This window comes from Galeopterus variegatus, unplaced genomic scaffold (assembly GCF_000696425.1).
Source record: "Galeopterus variegatus unplaced genomic scaffold, G_variegatus-3.0.2 Scaffold1635, whole genome shotgun sequence".
Lineage (NCBI taxonomy): Eukaryota > Metazoa > Chordata > Mammalia > Dermoptera > Cynocephalidae > Galeopterus > Galeopterus variegatus.
In genome coordinates this window covers 283,774-304,643 of record NW_007727746.1, presented here as the reverse complement: position 1 = coordinate 304,643, position 20,870 = coordinate 283,774, and the positions used below count along the sequence as shown (strand labels likewise).

General features: G+C 32.4%; 1 protein-coding gene across 1 annotated transcript in view; it reads left to right on the top strand.

Annotated features, from left to right (window-relative positions):
- CPNE8 (copine VIII) overlaps positions 1-20,870 on the top strand; it is a 214,551-nt gene that overhangs the window by 23,447 nt on the left and 170,234 nt on the right. The window contains exons 2-3 of the mRNA XM_008578132.1: positions 3,671-3,711; positions 5,062-5,108. Coding sequence (XP_008576354.1) covers positions 3,671-3,711; positions 5,062-5,108 — 88 coding nt within the window. The remainder of the gene's footprint in view (positions 1-3,670; positions 3,712-5,061; positions 5,109-20,870) is intronic.

Here is a 20,870-nt window from a genome sequence, read left to right as displayed (position 1 = left end):
ATTACTTCAAATGTGTAGGTTCTTCTATTTATCTGAGGCCAACCAGAGCTCTGACATGTCAGACCCTGACAAAGCATGTGTTTCTTTATAAGTAATTTCAAGAAGTTTCAAACACAATTGAATGCCTGAGAAGAAATATAAAAAACGTCACTGTAAATTATCTTCTCCTCAAATTTCTTTTAGTTTCTAAACCAAATTTACCCATGAAAATGTTGAAACTGTGTTTTTATCACTGGGCTTTTCAGCTCAACAGTACTAAAAAATAAATGCTTCGAACAACCAATTTCAGCAAAAACTAATAGTTTCTTTAACTCCCAGTGTTTGTAGTGTAATATCTGTCGTTTATGATAAAGTTCTACCTGTATGTTAAGGGTATCAGAGGAAGCTGTTGAGCTGAATTTTTAGCCTATTTGTGCAACTGCAGATCTGAAAGTCTATTCTTACTTTCTTGAAAGTCAGATAATCTTGTTAAGTATTTTCCCATGACCCCATTCTTCAGAATTACTCAGAATCTTAGATTATAGCTGACGTTGGCTTTTCGGTAAGTTTCAGTTTTGAAATACTTCATTTTTTCATTTCTAAATCTTTATTTTTTGCCTGTGCACAATCTATCTCCCCTTGATGTAGAAATTGTAGTTGTGAAAAAAAATATTTTCTTTAAATTTGTATGATAAATTTCTAAAGATAATGTTTGTTTAATGAAAAAGCAAAAGAATGAATAAAAGAATAAAAATTAAAAATTAAATATTGCATTTAAATCACTTCCAAAGATTAAGTAAATTTCCTTTAAGTTTCTAAAAAAAAAGTTTTGATCCGTGTGTTTATAAAAGAACTCTGGAAACCGTGTTGTGTGTATTTGCATTTAAAAGATGTGTATATGTGTGTGTATATATGTATGTATGTATATTATACATACATATATATAATCAAGAATTTCCTAATTCTAGTTTATAAAATAATATAATGGCCAAAATAATGGCCCTGGGCATGGCCCAGTGACATGGGGCTTGTTTATAATTCTGGTAACCTGTCACTCTCAGAATTTTTCAGTTAATGGATTACTTATTAGGTCAAAAGCCTCAAATGCCACCTTCCTCTTCTATTCTCCTTTCCATAATAAAACACCTCGCCATAGCTAAAGTGTGAGAAGGTGATACTTTTGATTAAAACTCCTTGTTCATTCAGCAGACATTTGTTGAGCCCCTGAATATGTGCCACTGTGTGCTGGTTTCTGTAGCTGTCTAAGCAATATTTGATTAAGACCTTGCAGGCTGTCAGTGGTCCAGAGACTATATTGAATAATAGGTAAATAAAAGGCCTTTAATAATTTCCAGAATTTTAATTAAACCCAGAACTGTTCTGCTTGTTGATACAGGACGATTTGCAGGGGAGACTGTACTATATGGATATCTCTACCTTTGTCCATATTTGGAAAATTTAAGCTGGAAAATGTCTGTAAAATGATACAGCATTGTTTGGTTGTTTCCATATATAAGCTATATTTTTGTCCCTCCCTACAGAAAATTGAATACATTTTTTTTTTGGTTTGGCTCTATTTATAAGCTTTATTTCTGTTCCTATTGAAAATTAAATAGAACAATTCCACTCAGATACAGCAGTAGAGTCCTTTATGGGTTGTTGAATTCTGCTGGCCACAAGTAACAGTGCTTTTTGGAACTCACATCATGCCTTCAGTTTGAGGACTTATTTCATAAAACGAGTATTGTGTGTTTTATACATTAACAATTAAAAAGGTAACAAATAGCAAAATTGTCTTTATTCTGAAACTATTATTTTTAAAATTCATATACATATAAGTGGGTTTTCTTTTTCAAATAGCATCTGTGGTAGAATAATGATATTTGTTTCCCTTTTAAAGTATTTTTTAAAAGAATACTTGTTAGGTGTTTTTTTTACTGAGTAGGAAAAAGTGAGCAGCTCGCCTACGACTTTTGGGTTAACTCACAAAGCATTTTTACCTTAAATAGATCATGTTATTATGCTCATTTTACATATGAAGAATTTGAAGTTTTTATTTTCCACTGTTAAAGCCTCATCATATATAAATATAACACAAAAGAGTACTTGGGCTTCTTTAAAATAAGGAACTTATTTCAAAATATATGCATTTAGATTTTTTAATTATATATACACACCTATATGTTGTTTTTCCTAGTATATTTTAAAAAATAATTGACCTGAGAGCTAACCACTGTACCTGATATTTTTTTTTCTGTTGTAGATGAATCAATTCGACTCTGTTTTTAGGTTACTGATCCTTTTCCCTGTAATAAACTGTTATTTTATACACCGATCAATATTGTTATTTAGTTATCTTTTGTAAATTTGTCTCCCCAGTCAAATTCAGGCTTCTTGGTATAAGGGAATATGTCTTTAATATTTATTATATTTTCAGTAGTGCTTAGTTAGATCTTGGTGACAGAACATTTGCTTGAAAAATACTTGTAGAATTGCTTTGAAGTTTAAAGAGAATTGCTATTTTCCTGTTAGAAAAGGACAAGCCTGAGAAGTCATTTTAAGAGGCTAATTGGCTGTTCAGTATGGGTCCGGGAATACCAATGGACAATAAAAACTACAACTGTCAAGAAAACAATGATATTCACATTGGCCACTGAGCACATTTTGTGGACTTATAACTACATGGGAAGCTATCTTAAAATTGGAAGGTGGTTTGTTGAGCATAAAATCAGAGCAGGCAGGGTTATCAGATGAACTGTCTGACTACTTTTATCCAGGGAGGGTAGCTTGGTGCCTCAGTCTCCATCATAAGGGATTAATATCCATGAAGATTGAATAGTAAAAGCGGGATGCAGGGCATCCTTCTCTTGGATGGTCCTGGAAGGGTGTTACTAAATTCTCGCACATCTGCTCTCCTATCTTAGACTTCATGCAAAAGCATAAAGTATAGGACTGCATTACCACTATTGAGGATAATGGAATACCCCAATGCCAGAGGAATCCAGACTTTCCTACTTTCTCATTTTCCATTTTTATTCTGTTGTAGAAGTGTAAATATCTGTAAAACAGAGTAAATAGGTGCTAATAATGGCCATGTCTACCTTTCAGTCTTTTCCTCTACTAAAAAGAATCTTCAAGCAAGGTCCGTATGTTTGTCTTAAATTCTCAAACCATAATAGCAACATAAAACTCATTAGGGCTGATGTAACACAAACGTCTATAGATGGTGCTTCACTATTGTGTTCTAATTGTATGGACTAATGTGATCGTGTGCTCTAAATTCCAAACAATTCTGTATTAGTAACAACTCACGATTCAATTCTGGAAGCACTTCTGAGCATCTATATACTCTTAAGGAAGGGTCAAAAAGAAACCTAGAACAGTTCATTTGCACAAAGGTATTTTAATCTTAGAACATGGAGAATCATGTTATTGGTTAACTGCAAGGCAAATCTGAGGAAATAAAAGCACCCACCCCCAACTTGCCATTATCAAGTGCTGTTCAATCTAAATAAGTACAATTAGCAAATATTTATGTCTGAGATTACTTCAGAAAGTTTGTGGGAAAATAGAATTAAAAGATAATCTTTTCATTAACTTTTTGAAGACCCCTCATACATTTTAACATACTTATATAAATATAAATAGTTTGGCCTGATATTCATCTAACATTTTCTTTTTTATTCAACAGAAATCTTCTCGACAGAGACACATTTTCTAAATCTGATCCAAGTAAGTATACATTACTTGCTTTTTGAAACTATTTCTTTTACTCATTTGATTTTGCAAAAAGTATATGAAACTCATAGTTCTTATTTAAACATTTGTTTCAAAGCCTAGAAAGCAAGAAAGGGGGATGGTCTGAAGCCCCGCATGTTCGTCTGCCGGGCAGTACTAGGGCTGAAGAGGGAGTTGCTTAGCATTTTTGAGAATGAGATGGAGACGCAGATGACTCCCGTGTAGGAAGTTCACTTTAAAATTAAAGACTCATGCTGTGGTCACATGGTAGAAATTATACTTGAAAAAAACATAATGAGCCACAATTTTAAGTGATTAAGTCACAAGTAATACTTTTTCATTTTTAAAAATAAAAGCGGTATATGAAGGCATATACAACTTAGTGAAATACATAACATCTTCTGGCATGAGCTTTTTTGATTCCTAGTAAGAAATACTGAAAATTGGAGATAACTTGTGAATTAGGTAGTTCAAAGGGTAGTTTGAATTCGAAAATAGCAGAATTAATTGTATAAATCAATTAGTATTTCTAAATCTTGAAATATATATAATATATATTTGTTATATATTAATATATTATATTATATTACATTAATATATATAATAAATAATATATATTTAGAAATCATTATCCAGCAGCTCTCCATCTCTTCAAATGTGTGAACAGATGTGGTTTAATTACAAAGGAAAAGTTTTTGTCAGGTGTTAGAAGAATTCTTGAGGTAGTCTTTGGGAAAAAGACATTTGTAGGTACTAAAAATTCCTGGGGCTCATTTAAGAAGTGAGTGGGAACTTTCTATTCCTTAATGTTTACCCAAAGCCCTTAATCTCCCTTTTTGGGACTTCTTTTCTCAGTTGATAGGATTTCCTACTTGTTTACAAATACTGAGGGCAGGAGTTGTAAATACAAAATGTAGAATATAGTTTGTCTCAGTTTGTCCCTCCTATGATGGCCTGGAGCACAGTACACATCTTAGGAAAAGCTTAACTTAAGTCTAGTAACTATATTGAAATATTTCAAATTTTTGAACTATGGTTTTGAAATTGATCTACATTTGTAGCCTAATGTAGATGAAGACATTAGTGAATAATTATTATATTTTGTATGTGCCAAGCTCTATGCATATTAAGTTCTAAAGATCTGATCTGGTTTGTTTTCTGCTTCTTTAAAATAATTTTTAATCATTTGGTGGTTTACTAACAATTTTCTTACAAGGGTAAGGCCAAGAACTAGGCACTTAATTTTGATGTAGCTTTTGTACAGCCTTAAAATAAATTGTATATATTCACATCAGGTGTTTATAAAAGACATTTTTATTTGTATGTATTTTTTATCTTTTGTAGTTTGTGTCTTATATGTGCAAGGAGTTGGAAATAAGGAATGGAGAGAGGTAAGATTAAAAATTTTTTTTAGAATCACTAGGCTGGAAGATGTGGTATAAATTACAACTTGATCAAGATGATACCTTCCTGCTTTTAGTTGTCCTTTTTAACCCAAAATACTGAGTTTCTTTTTCATTTTATAAAAGTTATCTTCGTGTTTTGTTTTTAATACTGAATGTTTAGCTGATTTATGACTTTCTTGTGAAATATTCTAGACTTGAAACTTGTACTTTTCTCTGCCAAATGTAAATTTAATGTGTTGTGGTCTATTTGACATGGTTCCTTATGTAATTTAAGTGTGTGGACTTAGTCTCACTTTTAGAGGTCAGCTGCTGATTTTTGTAAAATGCCACTTTAAATGGTTTTAAGTGTGAGGCTTGATATCAAATATCATCTGCTTTTTGCAAGTAAGTAATTTATTATTTGAAAAATAAAGTAACTCAGCTTCCTAATACAAATATGCATTGTTTAATGAAGCAAAATCAAAGAGGCTGAATTATTATTTTAACTAATTTATTTTCTAGACTATCTCCACATTTACATGGAAAGATGATTCCTGGAGGTTTGGGGGCATATTAAAATAAATGACATTTCCATCTGCCTGTAGTTACTGGTTATCTCAGGAAGTTAGTGCATTGTTTTAATGAGGTTACAGTTTCTGGCTAGATTTCCCTAGTGAGATTTATGCTATTTGTTGCCACCTATTTTACTAATGTGTCTCAATTGTGAGGTAAAGGGTAAAAATAGATCATTGCAATTTAGTCTCAAAACTGGGGAAAAAAATAATTCAGAAATTTTCCCTACTGATAATGAGTTGGTGGTCAGCAGGATACTGAACATCAGTTCTGATATCAGATTGCTTCTGCACATTTCTATATAGTTCGATGTTTACCTCAAACTCTACATATCCATATGTCAAATCGTCATCCCTACCCTTTGCCTGCTTCTTCTTTGCTTCAAATACAGCTGGTAACATCACCAGCCAAAATATAGAACTGTAACGTTCATAGAAAAGTCATCCTAACTTTCTGTCCCACATCTTCATTATTTAATCAGTTATTCCATGTTATGCATTCTTTCATTAAAAAAAACCAAAAAAACAACAAAAATCATATCTCAGATAAGCCACCTCCTTTATTCAGATTCATGTTCTTTTGTGTTCCCTGTTGTGACATTCTCCTATCTGCGTATGTGCCCTCTCTCTCGTTCATCTAATTATTCCTTTGATTATCTTCCTAAAACACATGATGTCTCTTGTCATTCACTCTCGAGTTCCCATTCTCAAAGGCCTGGGACAATCCAGTGGAGCTGCTGACTGACTATAGGTGCAAGGTTGGAGGGGGCCGAACATTTATTAGGTCTGTCCAGAAAATGACATTAGTTCAAGGACCAATAAAGTAACCGAGATAACTATACCTAAGTTACAGGACTGGGCATCCGGGCCAATGCAAATCTCTAATGATGAGGCAATTTGAAACTTCAGAGGATAAAGGAAGTTTAAGGAAGGACAGCATAAAATATTTCAGAAATTTACCAGGGTTCTGGGAGTTCATTTTTATTGGGTACTGATGAAGTGGCATTGGTTATTTAGTTTAAGGACAGGCTCAGCTAAAAATCTTCCTTGCTTAAAGAACTTCTCATTCTTTCCTATTGCCTAAGCTATGAAATATAAATTTCTTAATTAATAAGGTCTTGCATAATAATAATGGCTAGCTACTGTTCCAAACCCCTTAAATATATTAACTAATTTAGTTTTCACAACAAACTTGAGAGGTAGGGGCTATTATAGCCCTCATTTTATACATGAGGAAACTGAAATACAGAAAAGCTAAGTGATTTGACCAAAGTTATTACCCAATTGCAAATGACACAGTGGAGATTTCCACCCAGACCATTTGGCTCCAGAGCCCTTGCTATTAAACCACCCTGCTGTGCAGAATTCTTATCTGACCCCAACCTTCACATTCTGGTTTTATAAATGGAAAGAAATTTTACAAATTGATCTTTGGAGCTTTGTTATTATTTTCTTAAGCTTGACTCTGAAAGACAGACAAATAAAAAGAAAAGAACTATTATTTAGGGAAAATGGCATAATATTAAAAGAAAACAGAAAAATTTTATTATTTATTTTTTCTCTTTGAAGGAGTAGAAAGTGTTGGTAAGAGAGCATGATACTTAGATGGGGTATGAAAACAAAGCAAGAAGGAGAAGGCTATGAGAAATGTGACCCAGAGTGGTCAGGAGCTGATGGATAAAGATGGGAAGAGATACCAATTAAGAGGCAATTTCAGTAGACAGAGTTTGATAAGAATTAAACGTGTTAAAAAAGAAGAGAATGGTCTGGAAAAATAGAAAGGAAGTTCCAGACGCAAGAGACAAGCATTTTGGAGCATTTATTAACTAAAACTCACTGGATAACATAAAGGGATCAAAGAATAAAATACACAATACGTGTTACTAACCTCTTCAAAACCTTTTGAGAAAGTCAGTTTATTTTGAGAGATGGTATACTGTAGTGGTTAAGGGTATGCACTGGATCTTGCAGTGAATCTGTTTCCTCATCTGTAACAAAATGAATGATGATAAAGATTCTTGCTCCATATGATTGTTGTGAGGATTAAATGTGAACTACGGATAACAGTATCTGGACACATAGGAGGTGCTATTCAATTAAGGATGCATTGAGATGTTAAGAGATTAAACAACTTTTTTAAGGATAAGAAAACTGGCAAGTGGCAGGTATGTAAATTCCTGTATCACATAATTCTGTAAATTTCTTTGCATGAGCCCAGCAGTTGATGGGAAAATGACCTATGGGATTTACTTGGCCTCAGATCTAATATGAAGCTGTGGTGTTACACAGCTGCTAAAAAGTTAATGCAATCTGAGGATGCACTGATGGATGTGCACTGCCTACATTAGGCAGATAATGCTATTACCCTGAACCATATGAAATTGTCATTTTTGTAGGTCAGAAATGGTTGAGTGTTAGCAATTTCATGTGATTCAACCTAATATTATCATAGTTTGCTCTGGTGATAGCAAATTTGGAGTGTTACTTTTCAATTCTACATTTTAGGCCATTGAAAAGCCAAGTATGTATTTGAGAAGGGCTACCATCTTGAAGAAAGGGATAGAAGCTATGTTATACAAATTAAAGAATATTTAATCTGAAAAATGCAAAGACTGAATATTCACAATATTTGTCTTCAAACTCTTAAAATATTTTTATTTAGAAGTGGGGGTATACTTACTGGATGTTGTTCAGGAGGAAACAAAACATTTAGGACAAAGGTTGAAGAGACAAAAAAGGTAGCATTTATTCCACTATGAGGAAGACTTTTGTCACACTTAGAGCATCTCATAGTAGAATGGGTCTCCTGGAACTGTATCCTGGAACTATAGTGGATGTTGCTGGAATATTCAAACACTGATTCATCAGAAAAGAAGTTAAATTCAACTACCTCTAATTTCCTTGCACGTTTGTGGTTTTATGATGCCATGGAGTTCAAAAAGAGTTTTCTAGTATTTTGTAAATTCTTTCAAACATCTTTTAAGTACTGAATATTATTTTATAAGGATGAAAATTAGCAAAACAACTGACAATTACTGTCTGATATTTGAAATCAGACAGTGAAGATATAGATATTTTATTAATAATTTTGAATATATTCATCCATTATCAATTCAACCAATATTTATTGGGTATCTAGTATGTAGCTATAGTGGTGGATAAAAATTGAAAATAGTGTTTCTACTTCAAAGGTCATGTAGTTCAATTGGAGAGTTTTCTCAGCCATTTTGGTGTATCTGTACAATTAATTTACTGATGCAGGCATCAACATTATCCTGGTAATGTAGTGGTTATGTTTGTATTTGAATTCAGGTTTATTCTGGAGAAGTAACTAACTATATGATTTTATGCACTGAGATGAATTACTTGTAGGTAGTAAAGGAGAATAAGTGAAAAAAAGAACTTTAAAAGACTTTGAAGCAAATGCTCCAAATAAAGAAATAGAAAAATTATTCAAAGTTAGTCTGTAGTTGAAACCTGTAATTTAAAAATTATATCTGACACTATTAAAATTATCTTCATATCTTCAATAAATTTATCTAATGATTTTGAATTATGAAAAGCTCTTGAGATAATGGATTTTTAAAAAAAATAAAACTAAAATGATTTTTCAATGCATAATAATTTCACAGCTAGAAATGATACTTAAGTGCCATGAATTATGAAAGTATAAAACCCTCTTAGTGGCAAGTGGAAAGAGCAAAGTAACATCCCTAAGAATACACATTTTACTTTGAGAGGTTCCGAAAATGTTGTAATTAACTTCTTTTTTTTTTAGATTTTAGTTAGCCATAGGTAATTCATTTTGAGAATTACTTTAAACATTTAGAATTACAGAGTTGGTTCCAGATTCCCTAAGTTAGTATATAGTGAAAGAAAGCAAACTGAAATTGCTTATAAACCCTGGAGATTGTAGTTCAGAGGCAAATGAACCTACTTTCATTTTACTTATTATTTATTTATTTATTTTATTGAAACACAATTGTACATATCTATGGGGTTCGGCATTGAATATGAATACCTCATGTAATGTTGAATACACTAATTATCCTGATTTGAGCATCACATATTGCAAACAAATTGACTTTCAAATGCTGATGACTACAGTTTGACATTGTCTGTGCTCTGCTCCATTCCACTGACATTGAGCTATTTTAACGTTCATTCATCTCCATACTGAATAATATATTTATAATGTAAGCACACACCTATTCAGAAAGGATGGGAAAGTTCTTTATAGCTCAGCTTAAATGTTACTTTACCTACAAGTCTATCCTCACCTCACAGCTAGAATTTCCACCGTGTACCTTTGAAATCCCATAAGTTTTGTTCTATATCTTTCTTATGGCTCATGTCACCTTCTACTTTATATTATTCAACAAACAGGACTTTTTTGTGAACTTACTCACTTATATGTCTTAGTTTCACTTCTTAATTGTGCTCCTAAAAGTCAGACTTCTCACACTTCAGCATTTAGGGCTTTTCTTGTTCTTAGAAGGTTCTCAATTAATATTTGTTGAAAGGCTAACGCTTAACTATCAGGCACACACTTAACTATCATGGTTTCAGAATTTATGAGTTGAAAGAATCTTTATAGATCATTTGGTACAAAGGTCACATTTTTTATATGAGAACATTTATGTGGCATGCTAAGTAGAGAGCCTAATGCTTGTTATGCTGCTCTTTATTATAATTTCAATGACAGACTTTGGAATTTGAATTACAGCATCCATTGAAAACACGTTATTTATCTCTTACAGCTTAGGGACACTCATTTCATTCTCTCATTTTTGTTTTAGAGAAATATTATGGTGAAACATCTAGAAATGTTGATATTGGAGAGAGGAAGCTCCCCACAATCTTTAGGCAGTCACTGTTGATAATCTGTTAAGAGTACTGCGTGGCTATGGACACCATCTTCACTATTGGATTTATGTTACAAAGGAACTGAATATTTTTATTTTGTTTAGTTTTCTTTTGTGTCTTTGAAAAAGATTTTAGCTGTGGCAATCTGCTGAGCATTCAATCTGCAGAGATTGTGTTCCTCTGGTAGACGTATGAAGGATTCTCACAATATGTATCACGACTTCTTCGCTGTGATTGATTGAAGGGATTGTAACAGAAGACATTCAATGTTCTCTTACAAAAACAGTTGTGTGACATGTGGTTGAAGGAACATATATAGTCTGTGGAATGTGTGGTCAGTATTAATGCATTAGTATTTTCGCAAAAATATATTGTGTGTCACTAAGGCAGCTATAATATAGATCCATTTGGATTCCCAATGTCAGCCATACCAATTTTGAAATGAGATCTGCAGATTGGTATTGAAATTTTTCTGTTTAGAAAAGAACATAAAATGGTGTTACAAATATTCATGGCTATAGATAATTAGAATCTGTGGTTTAATATAAGTTGCCTATAGTTTATAAGGCTCAGTTGAAGTCTATTAGCTCTATGAACATACTCCTGTGACTAATTGAATAAGAATCACACTTTTGACAGAACTTTGCTAGATGTTAGCTGAAAAGCAAACCCAGAATACTTTTCATCTCTTAAATCACTTTTTTCCTGTTCTGTTTTTAGTATACCTTTTAATTAAAATAAAACACACCCAAATGAAGGGCACAAATCATACAGCACAATGAATTAGAAATTAACACACCTGTGTAACCACTGCCCAGATCAAGAAATAGAACATTACTAGCAACCCAGGAATCCTGAGGATGCTCCTTCCTTCTCTCAAAATACACTACCCCCCTCACTTCTAAAACTATAGAATAGCTTTGCTTATATTTTAAACCTTATATATATATAGAATCATATAGTATATATTTATTTGTGTCAAGTGTCTTTCAGTGAGATCTATTCATGCCTGTGGCAGTAATTTGTTCATATTCATTGCCGTGTGATTTTCTATTTTATGAATATACCTTGATTTATTTATCCATTCTACTCTACGTAGAATTTTAGGTTGCTCCCGGTTGTTGAATATTATGATTAACTGTTTAGAACATTCATGTACATATTTTGGGGGTCTTATATTTACATATTCCTATTGCCTATAAATGTAGGAATGAAATTTCTGAGCCACAGGGTATGCATATTTTTATCTTCAGTAGATTCTGCCAGATGGTTTTCCAGAATTTTCCATTTGCCATTCTCATTGCAGTACATCTTTGCCAATGCACTATACTGTTGGTTTTTAAAATCTTTCCATTCTGGTTAGTGTGTAAAAATACCTTGTTTGGATTTTAACTTGTGGTGATTAATGTGGCTGAGCACCCTTTGGTAGGTGTGATGGCCATTTGGCTATCTACGCTCTTTTATGAAGTACATGTTCAGATGTTTTGCCTATTTTCTTATTAATTTTTAGGACTTATTTATATCTTCAGAACAGGAATTCTTTGTTGCTTACATGTCTTATTAATATATTCTCCCTTTATTTCATGTGGCTTTTTACTCTGAATATTATATTTGGATGAGCAGAATTTCTTAGTTTTATTTAGTTCAATGTAGCAATCTGATTCTTTATGATCATGACAGATTCTTTATGATCTGTGTTATTGTTCTGTTTTAAGAATTTGTCTTATCTGAAGGCCGTGATGATGTTCCCCAGTGTTATCTTCTGGAAGCTGTATTGATTTTTACCTTCCATATTTAGATCTACAGTTCCTCTGGGATTAATTTTGTTATGGTTTAAAGTAAAATTTACTTTGATGTCATATCATATCTAATTGACTGGGGACATTTATTGGAGCCATCTTGTTTCCCCACTGCACAATCGTATCACCTATGTCATAAATGAAATAACTGTGCCTGTCAGGACCTAGTTGAGGATTCTACTGTGTTATACCTCGCTGTTGTAATAACTAGTGCCGGCTGTGTGTGCTTTGACATTTTTTCTTCTTCTTCAAGATTTTCTAGGCCAGGGGTCAGCAGACTTTGTTTTTTTTTTTTTTTTTTTTTTTTGAAGGGACAAATGTACACAGAAGTCTGGGTTAAGATTTTAAACTAAGTGGGCCTGATGGTCTCTCTAGTCTTTGTGGCACGAAAGTAGCTGTAGACAGACAATACATAAATTGATGGTTATGGCTATGCTCCAGTGAAACAATTTTCAAAAGCCAGCAACAACCCAGATTTGGCTCATAGGCCATAATTTTCTAGACCTTGTTCTGAGATATTCTTAACTTTTTACAGCTCCACAGAAATTTTAAAATCTGTTAATTTACACACACACACATGCACACACACTGTGTACATGTGCACACACTCATACTGTGAGATTCAAGATTGTGTTGAAACTATAGATCAATTTGAGAGAATTAAAATCTCTAAGATAATGTGCCTTGCAATACAGGAATATGGATATTCCTATATTTATTTAGGTTTTTTCAGTTTTTCTTGATAATGTTTTGTAGTTTTCTAGGTTAGAGATCTTGCATATCTTTATTGCATACATCGACTTAGAATTTCAATTTTCTCTTCTCAGTGCTGTGTTTTGTGTACTATGTTTTTGCAGAAACTTGTCCATTTTACTCAAATACTCAAAATTAATGGCTTAAAGTTGCTTATAATGTATCCTTCTGATATGTTCAATTTCTGAAAGATTTATAATGATGCCTGTTTTTAACTTCCTGATATTGATAATTTGTGTTTCTCTCCCTTTTTCCCTGGATCCATCTTGGTAGAGGCTTATCAGTTTTATTAGTCTTTTCAAAGACTTTGTTGGTTATTTCTATTTGATTTTTTTAAAAATTTCATTGATAACAGTAATTATCTTTATTTATTTTCTTCATTTTTTGGAGGTTTAATTTGCTCTTCTGTTTCTAAGTTCTTAAGAAAGATAACATTTATTTTAGTCATTTTTCTTTTCTAATATATGCATTTTAGGCTATACATTTCTTTTCAAAGAAGCTTTAATTATATCCAACAAGTTTGATATGTTGTACTTTTATTACCTTCTAGGTTCAAAGGTTTTTTATTTTTAACTTTGAAACTATGTCAAACTTGCATAAAAGTTACAAATGTAATACAAAGGATTTTTTTTTCTCTTTGAACTATTTGAGAATAAATTGCTGACATGATCCTGCCTGCATGCTTTATTGCAAAAAAGGATGTGCTCTTTCCTAGGCATAGTGTAATAACCAGAATGGGGAATTAACACTGACATCTTTCTACCATCTAATCCTCAGACCCCATTCAAGTTATACCCGTTGTTCCAATAATATCTTTTACAGCAAATGAATACAGCTCAGAATCATCTATTGCATTTGGTTGTCATTTTTTTGGGGGGGGGTCTCCTTTGATCTTGAATAGTTTCTCAGTTTTTCCTTAATTTTGATTACCTTTGCACTTTGAAGATGGGATTCCAGCTAATTTGAAGAATTTCACTCATTTTTAATTTGTGCGGTCTTTTTTTTCTCATGATGCAGCTTTGGGTGGAATATCACAGAAGTGATGCTGCACTCTTCTTATTGTATCCTATATCGTGGCAAAATGTTTTGATTTGTCACGTTTCTGGTTAGGTTAATTTTTATCACTTGATTAAAGTGGTGTCTGCCAGCCTTCTTCACCAAAAACGTTACCTTTTCCTTTTTGATATTTGTTTTGGGAAGAGACTTCAGAAGTTATGTTGGGAAGGTCGTTTATAAGTGTATGAAGACGTACTTGGTCTCCTTCCTCATTAAACTTTTAATTTAATCATTTTTTTATATGCGTCAACTCATGATTTCCTCTTTTATTTAGTGGATTTTCGTATGTTACTCTCATTTATTTTGATACTTAAATTGTCCTAAATTTGCCCAAGGACATCACCGTCAAGCTTGCTTCTGCGTCCTCTAAATTATTTTCAGCAGTTCCTTATTTTTTGAGACAAAATATTCAATGCTCTTATTCTTTTTCTGGAAATATTTCTTGCCTTAAATTCTAGTTTTCATGTTATTTAAATAGTCAAACTAGATTTTTTTCTGTTTAATGTTTACGTGGTTTATCTTTTCTCATCTATTTACTTTCAACTTTCTGTGTTTTTGTAATTAAAGTGTGACTTCTGCAAGCAGCATACAGATGGGCTTAAAAAATGCGCTCTGATAATCTTTGTCTTTTGAGTGTTTAGATAATTTTTAATTAACATAATGACCAATATGTTTGGGTTTAAATCTACTACTTTACTATTTCTTTTTATTTTGTCCACATGTTTTAAATTCCTTATCTCCCCTTTCTTTCCTTTGGATTTGACTAAATATTCTTTATATAGCATTATATATTTTCTCCTGTATTAGCTTGTTAGTTTTTCTTTCTTTCACTATTTTTTTAGTAGTTACCTTAAAGGTTTAATAAATAGTCCTGATATTTTAGAATCTAATGTAAATTAGATTTTCTGCAACTTCGAAGAAAGTACTTAGTCTTTAAAACATTTGAACTCCTTATCTCCATTCTCAACTTGGTGTCATTGTTATTGTGAAAGTTATTTTTGCATGTTAGTGTAAACACACAAGACATTTTATTATTATTTTATACCATCTATGTTCATTTTTATTTTGCACATATTTACTCTATCAGGTGCTATTCATTTCTTTGTGCATTTTATGTTTCCTTCAAGGATAAGTTTTATTTTATATAAATAAATCCTTTAAAGTTTCTGTTGGTGCAATTTTGCAATTATGTTTGCTAGTAAATTGTTTTAATTGTTTTTGAAGGGGAAAGCCTTTATTTTGCATTTATTTTTCACTTTTTTATTGTAAAGATACAGAAAACAATACACAATTCTAATAACAGTAAATTATGTTTATTATGTTATAAGGCGAACACTCTGGTAACTATTGTCAAGGTGAAGAAATAGAACTTTGCCACCAACTTTGCCATCCAGAATTTCCTTCCACGATCCCCACTGCCCATTAGAGCCCTCTCTGTTTTTCTGAGAGTTATGACTTCTGTATGTGTATGTGTGTATTTTGTTGTATGATTCAAGAGTGCATCTCTTGACCTTATAGTTTACTCTTGCATATTTTTTAAAAAGGTATGAAATTTATGTCTGTTATAATGTATGGCTTCCCTTCTACCCTTTATTTTTCTTAACATTTATCTCCCAAAGAGCCTGGACAATATGACCTGTAGTTAAGATCTTGTTGACTATGTGCTTATGGTGTATTTCATCATGCTTTTTTGTTCTTTGTATTTTCACAATTTGTCTGATCGAATCAGAAGGTTGAAGAGACACAGACTTAATTCCTTTAGCATATCTATTGGTGGTGGTGTGAACTTTCATCAGTAGGCAAATGATGTCTTGTTTTCATTCATTTTCACCCATTGATACATAGTGCCTATATCTTTGGGGATTTTCGCGTATTAGTTGAAATAATGTTATATGATATAAACATGATCAGTTTATATTGCCATTACATATTTTGTTTTTTCTCTTTCAATTCTAATTTAGTCTTAGATCTGTAACTAATGTGCACCACTACTTTATATGTCAATATTTCTCTAGTAATTTTGGTTATGCTGAGATCAGTCTCTAGTAGATTCCTCAGAAAAGCTCATAGGGACAATATTTACCTGGTTCTGGCATGTTAAAAATTTGTGTCCTTTATATTTGAAGAATATAACATCTTTTATCACATTTTTTTCCTTGAGTATATTAAATGTTATTATTTAATTTTTCCTATCATAAAGCATTTCTGTCAAAAAGTTTGATGAAAAGCTAATTTTATTTTTATTAAAGTTATGTACTCTTTGTGGATGGCCAGAGAATTATTTTTCTTATTTTAAGAATATCAAGTACTTTCACTAAAATATGTCTTGGTATTAGTCATTTTGGACTGATATTCTAGGTATGTCTTGTGCCCTTTTAATATGTTATTTCAAATCTTTTTTGTATTTAAAAATTTTAAGGGACTATTTTTAATATTTGTTCTGTTCTTTGCTTTGGTTTTCTTCACTTTTTAGTGTAGTAAGAACATTTATCATGAGATCTGCATTTTTAAAAATTATAACTGCACAACACAGAGTTATTAACTACAGGTATAATGCGGTATAGCAAATCTCTAGAACTTATTCATCTTTCATAATTGAAACTTCATATCCATTGAACAGCAACAGTCCACACACATACATGTTTATATATATGAGGGGACTTCAAAAGTTTGTGAAAAATGCATATTATGAAAAAACTACATATGGATTGCAAAACATTTTTGCACCAAAATAAACTTGTACTAACTTGTTATAACATGTCTGAGTAGGATCTAATTTGAGGTACTAGGAAAGATAAGACATCAATTTGAAAAGAGTTCCTATCAGAGCAACACGAAATCTGCTAAAATTGAAATAAGAACAAACATCAAAAATTTGGTGAATCTTGGGTGGAAGAATGATGAAATCATTGACGCTTTATAAAAAATTTATGGGGACAATGACAGAGAAATCAGCAGTTTACAAGGATGACTCATTTTGTTTGTTTGTTTGTTTGTTTATTTGACTGGTAGGGGTATCGCAACCCTTTGCACGGTGTTGTCTGCACCACGCTCAGCCAGTGAGTGCACTGGCCATCCCTATATAGGACCCGAACCCATGGCCTTGGTGCTACCAATGCTGCACTCTCCCGGGTGAGCCACAGGGCCAGCCCAAGGATGACTCATTTTAAGAAGGGAAGAGATGATGTTGAAGATGAAAGCCACAGTGGCAGACTATCTGCATGAATTTATGAAAAAAAATTTATCTTGTTTGTGCCCTAACTGAAATAAATGGCAGAAACAATATCTAACACCATAGACATCTCAATTAGTTCATCTTACACAATTCTGACCGGAAAATTACAGTTGAGCAAACTTTCTGTTTTGGTTGCCAAAACCATTGTGCCCAGATCAGTTGCAGAGAAGAGCAGAGCTTTCAATGGCAATTTTAGGTAAGTGGGATCAAGATCCTGAAGCATTTCTTTGAAGAATTGTAACAAGACATGAAACGTGGCTGTACCAGTATGATTCTGAAGAAAAATCACAATCAAAGCCATGGTGGAAGTGGTCCAATCGAGAAAAGATCATGGCAACAGTTTGTTTTGGATGCTCAAAGCATTTTACTTGTTGACTTTCCAGAATGCCAAAGAACAATAACATCTGCTTATTAATGAGAGTGTTTAGAGAAAGTTAGTCAAAGTGTTAGCAGAGAAAATGCCTGAGAAAGCTTTAACAAAGAGTCCTTCGCCACCATGATAATATTCCTGCTCTTTCCTCTCATAAAACAAGGACAATTTTGTGAGAGTTTTGATGGGAAATCATTAGGCACTCATGTTATAGTCCCGATTTGGCTACTTCTGACTTCCTTTTGTTTCCTAATTTTAAAAAATCTTTAAAGGGTACACATTTTTCTTCAGGTAATTATGTAAAAAAAAAAAAAAAACTGGCTAAATGGTTAAATTCTTAGGACCCTCAGTTCTTTAGGGATGGACTAAATGGCTGGTATCATTACTTACAAAATTGTCTTGAACTTGAAATTATGTTGAGAAATAAAGCTTATATATTTTATTTTTATATTTTAAATTCAATTTTTTAATGAGTGTTCTGAAGCCTCCTCATATACATAACATTTTCTTTATCCATTCCCCCATTGATGGACATTTAGGTAGCTTCCATATCTTGGCTATCATGAATAATGCTGCAATGAATATGGGAATGTAGCTACGTCTTCAAGATTCTGATTTTAATTCTTTTGGATATATACCTGAAAGTGGGATTGCTGAATTGTATGGTAATTCTATTTTCAATTTTGGGGGGCAATTTCATACTGTTTTTTATAGTAGCTGCACCATTTTAGAATCCCACGAAGAGTGCACAAGGGTTCCAGTTTCTCCACATCCTCCCCAACAGTTCTTATCTTTTGGTTTTTTTTTTTTTTTTTTTTTTATCACAGCCATCCTGTAAGGGGTGAGGTAATATCTCATTGTAGCTTTGATTTGCATTTCTCTGATGAGTACTGATGTTGAGCATCTTTTTATATACCTATTGTCCATTTGTATGTTTTATTTGGAGAAATGTCTAATCAATTCTTTTGCCTATTTTTTAGTTATTTTATATTTTATTTTGGTTGGAGTTCTTTGTATATTTGGAATATTAATTCCTTATCAGTGGTGGATTTAGAGGAGTTCTTTGTATATTTTGAATATTAATTCCTTATCAGTGGTGTACAGATATTTCCTCCCACTCTGTATGTTGCCTTTTCACTTTGTTAATGGTTTCCTTTGCTGTGAGAAGGTATTTTAGTTTGAGTTAGTACCACTTGTATAATTTTGATTTTGTTGCTTGTGTTTTTGATGTCATATTCAATAAATATGAATGGCCTAGCCTAATGTCATGAAGCTTTTTGCCTATGTTTTCTTCTAAGAGTTTTACAGTTCCACATCTTACATTTAAATGTTTAATTCATTTTGAGTTGTCTTTTGTAGTGTATGGTGTAAAATAAGTGTCTAGTTTCATTGTTTTGCATGTGAATATCTAGTTTTCCCAACACCGTATGTTGAAGAAACTGTCCTTTCCCTCTTGTGTATTCTTTGTACCCTTGGTGAATTTCCATTAATCATATGTCAATTTATTTCTGACCCTTTTATTATGTCCAGTGATCTATGTGGCTGTTTTTATGCCAATGCTATACTGTTTTAATGATTGTAGATTTTTAGTGTATTTTGAAATTAGGGACTGTGATTCCTTGAGCTTTGTACTTCTTTCTCAAGATTACTTTTGGCTATTCAGGGTCTTTTGTAGTTCCATATGAATTTTTGGAGTTGTTTATTCTATTTCTGTAAGCATACCACTGAGATTTTTATAGGGATTGCATTAAATCTGAAGATCATTTTGGATAATATAGATATTTTGAGGATATGCTGTTCAATCCCTGAATGTGTGATATTTTTCCACTTGATTTTGTCAAAAATACGAATTATTTGAGTTTTACCCATGATTATAATTAGGTGTACTTTTCTCTTTTGTAAATGCTACATTAAAATGGATACTATTGGCATGTTCCCTGGATATTTATGTGTGTTAAATCAGTGTTTGACAATTTTTGCTATATGAATCAAAAAAATCTGAAGAAAGGTACTGAAGTTTACCTATGCAGGTTTGCTGGGCTCTTATTTTGAAAAGTAAGGAAGAAACAACAAGATTAATATAACCTACCCTCTGTTATCATAATTTGTTTCTAAATGAGGGATATTTATATTCTACCAAAACATATGTTGGCTGTATATTGAGAAAAAATAGCATTCATAATGTAGGAAAGTTAGAAACATTATGTAGTCAAATTTTTCTTGTATGTAATGCATTTAAACTTTTTAATAAAAATCAATTACAACATAAATTTTATGATGGTATATTGAAAAACCATAGCATAAAATTTTATTTTATTTTATTGTCAATAATTGACATAGTAGTGGTCTTGGCCCAAGTTTTTAAATATGATAATCTTATCCTTGCAATGCAATATTTATAAGTAGTACTCTCAAATTTGTTTATTCAATTCAGAATATTCTAAGAAAATTAATAAAATCTAAGATTCAGTGTTCTCTGGGCTACCCATGTCACCAGTTGGTGACACCAGGTGTCTAACTAATGAGGGCTATAGTAAAGTGTGATCCTTTTAATGTGCTGTTTGCTGGTATTTTGTTGAGGATTTTTGCATGTATATTCATCTGGAATATTGGCTTGTAGTTTTCTATTCTTAGTGTCTTTGTCTGGCTTCAGTATCAGGATAATGCTAGCTTTCTAATATGAGTCTAGAAATGAAAGAAGAACAAATGTCAAATATATAATGAAGCTTGGGTGCAGAATGGTGAAATCATTGATGCTTTACAGAAAGTTCACACGGACAATGCCACAAAGAAATCAGCAATTTACAAATGATTAAGGGGTCAATTCATTGAGAGGATATAACAATTTAAAATATATGTACACCCAACATCAGTGTGTTGAAATCCCCCAACTATTATTGCAGTTTATCTCACCAGATAAACAGATTTCTTAATATTTATAGAATTATATTTTTAAGTTCTCTAATGTGGGGTGTATATATATATATATATTTTTTGTCTTTTGTCTTTTTCCATGTCCGGCAACAGATCGCAACCCTCAGTGTTGCCCCCGTACCGGACCGGGGACCGGCAACGGGATCGCAACCCTCGGTGTTGCCCCTGCGCCTCGCTCAGCCA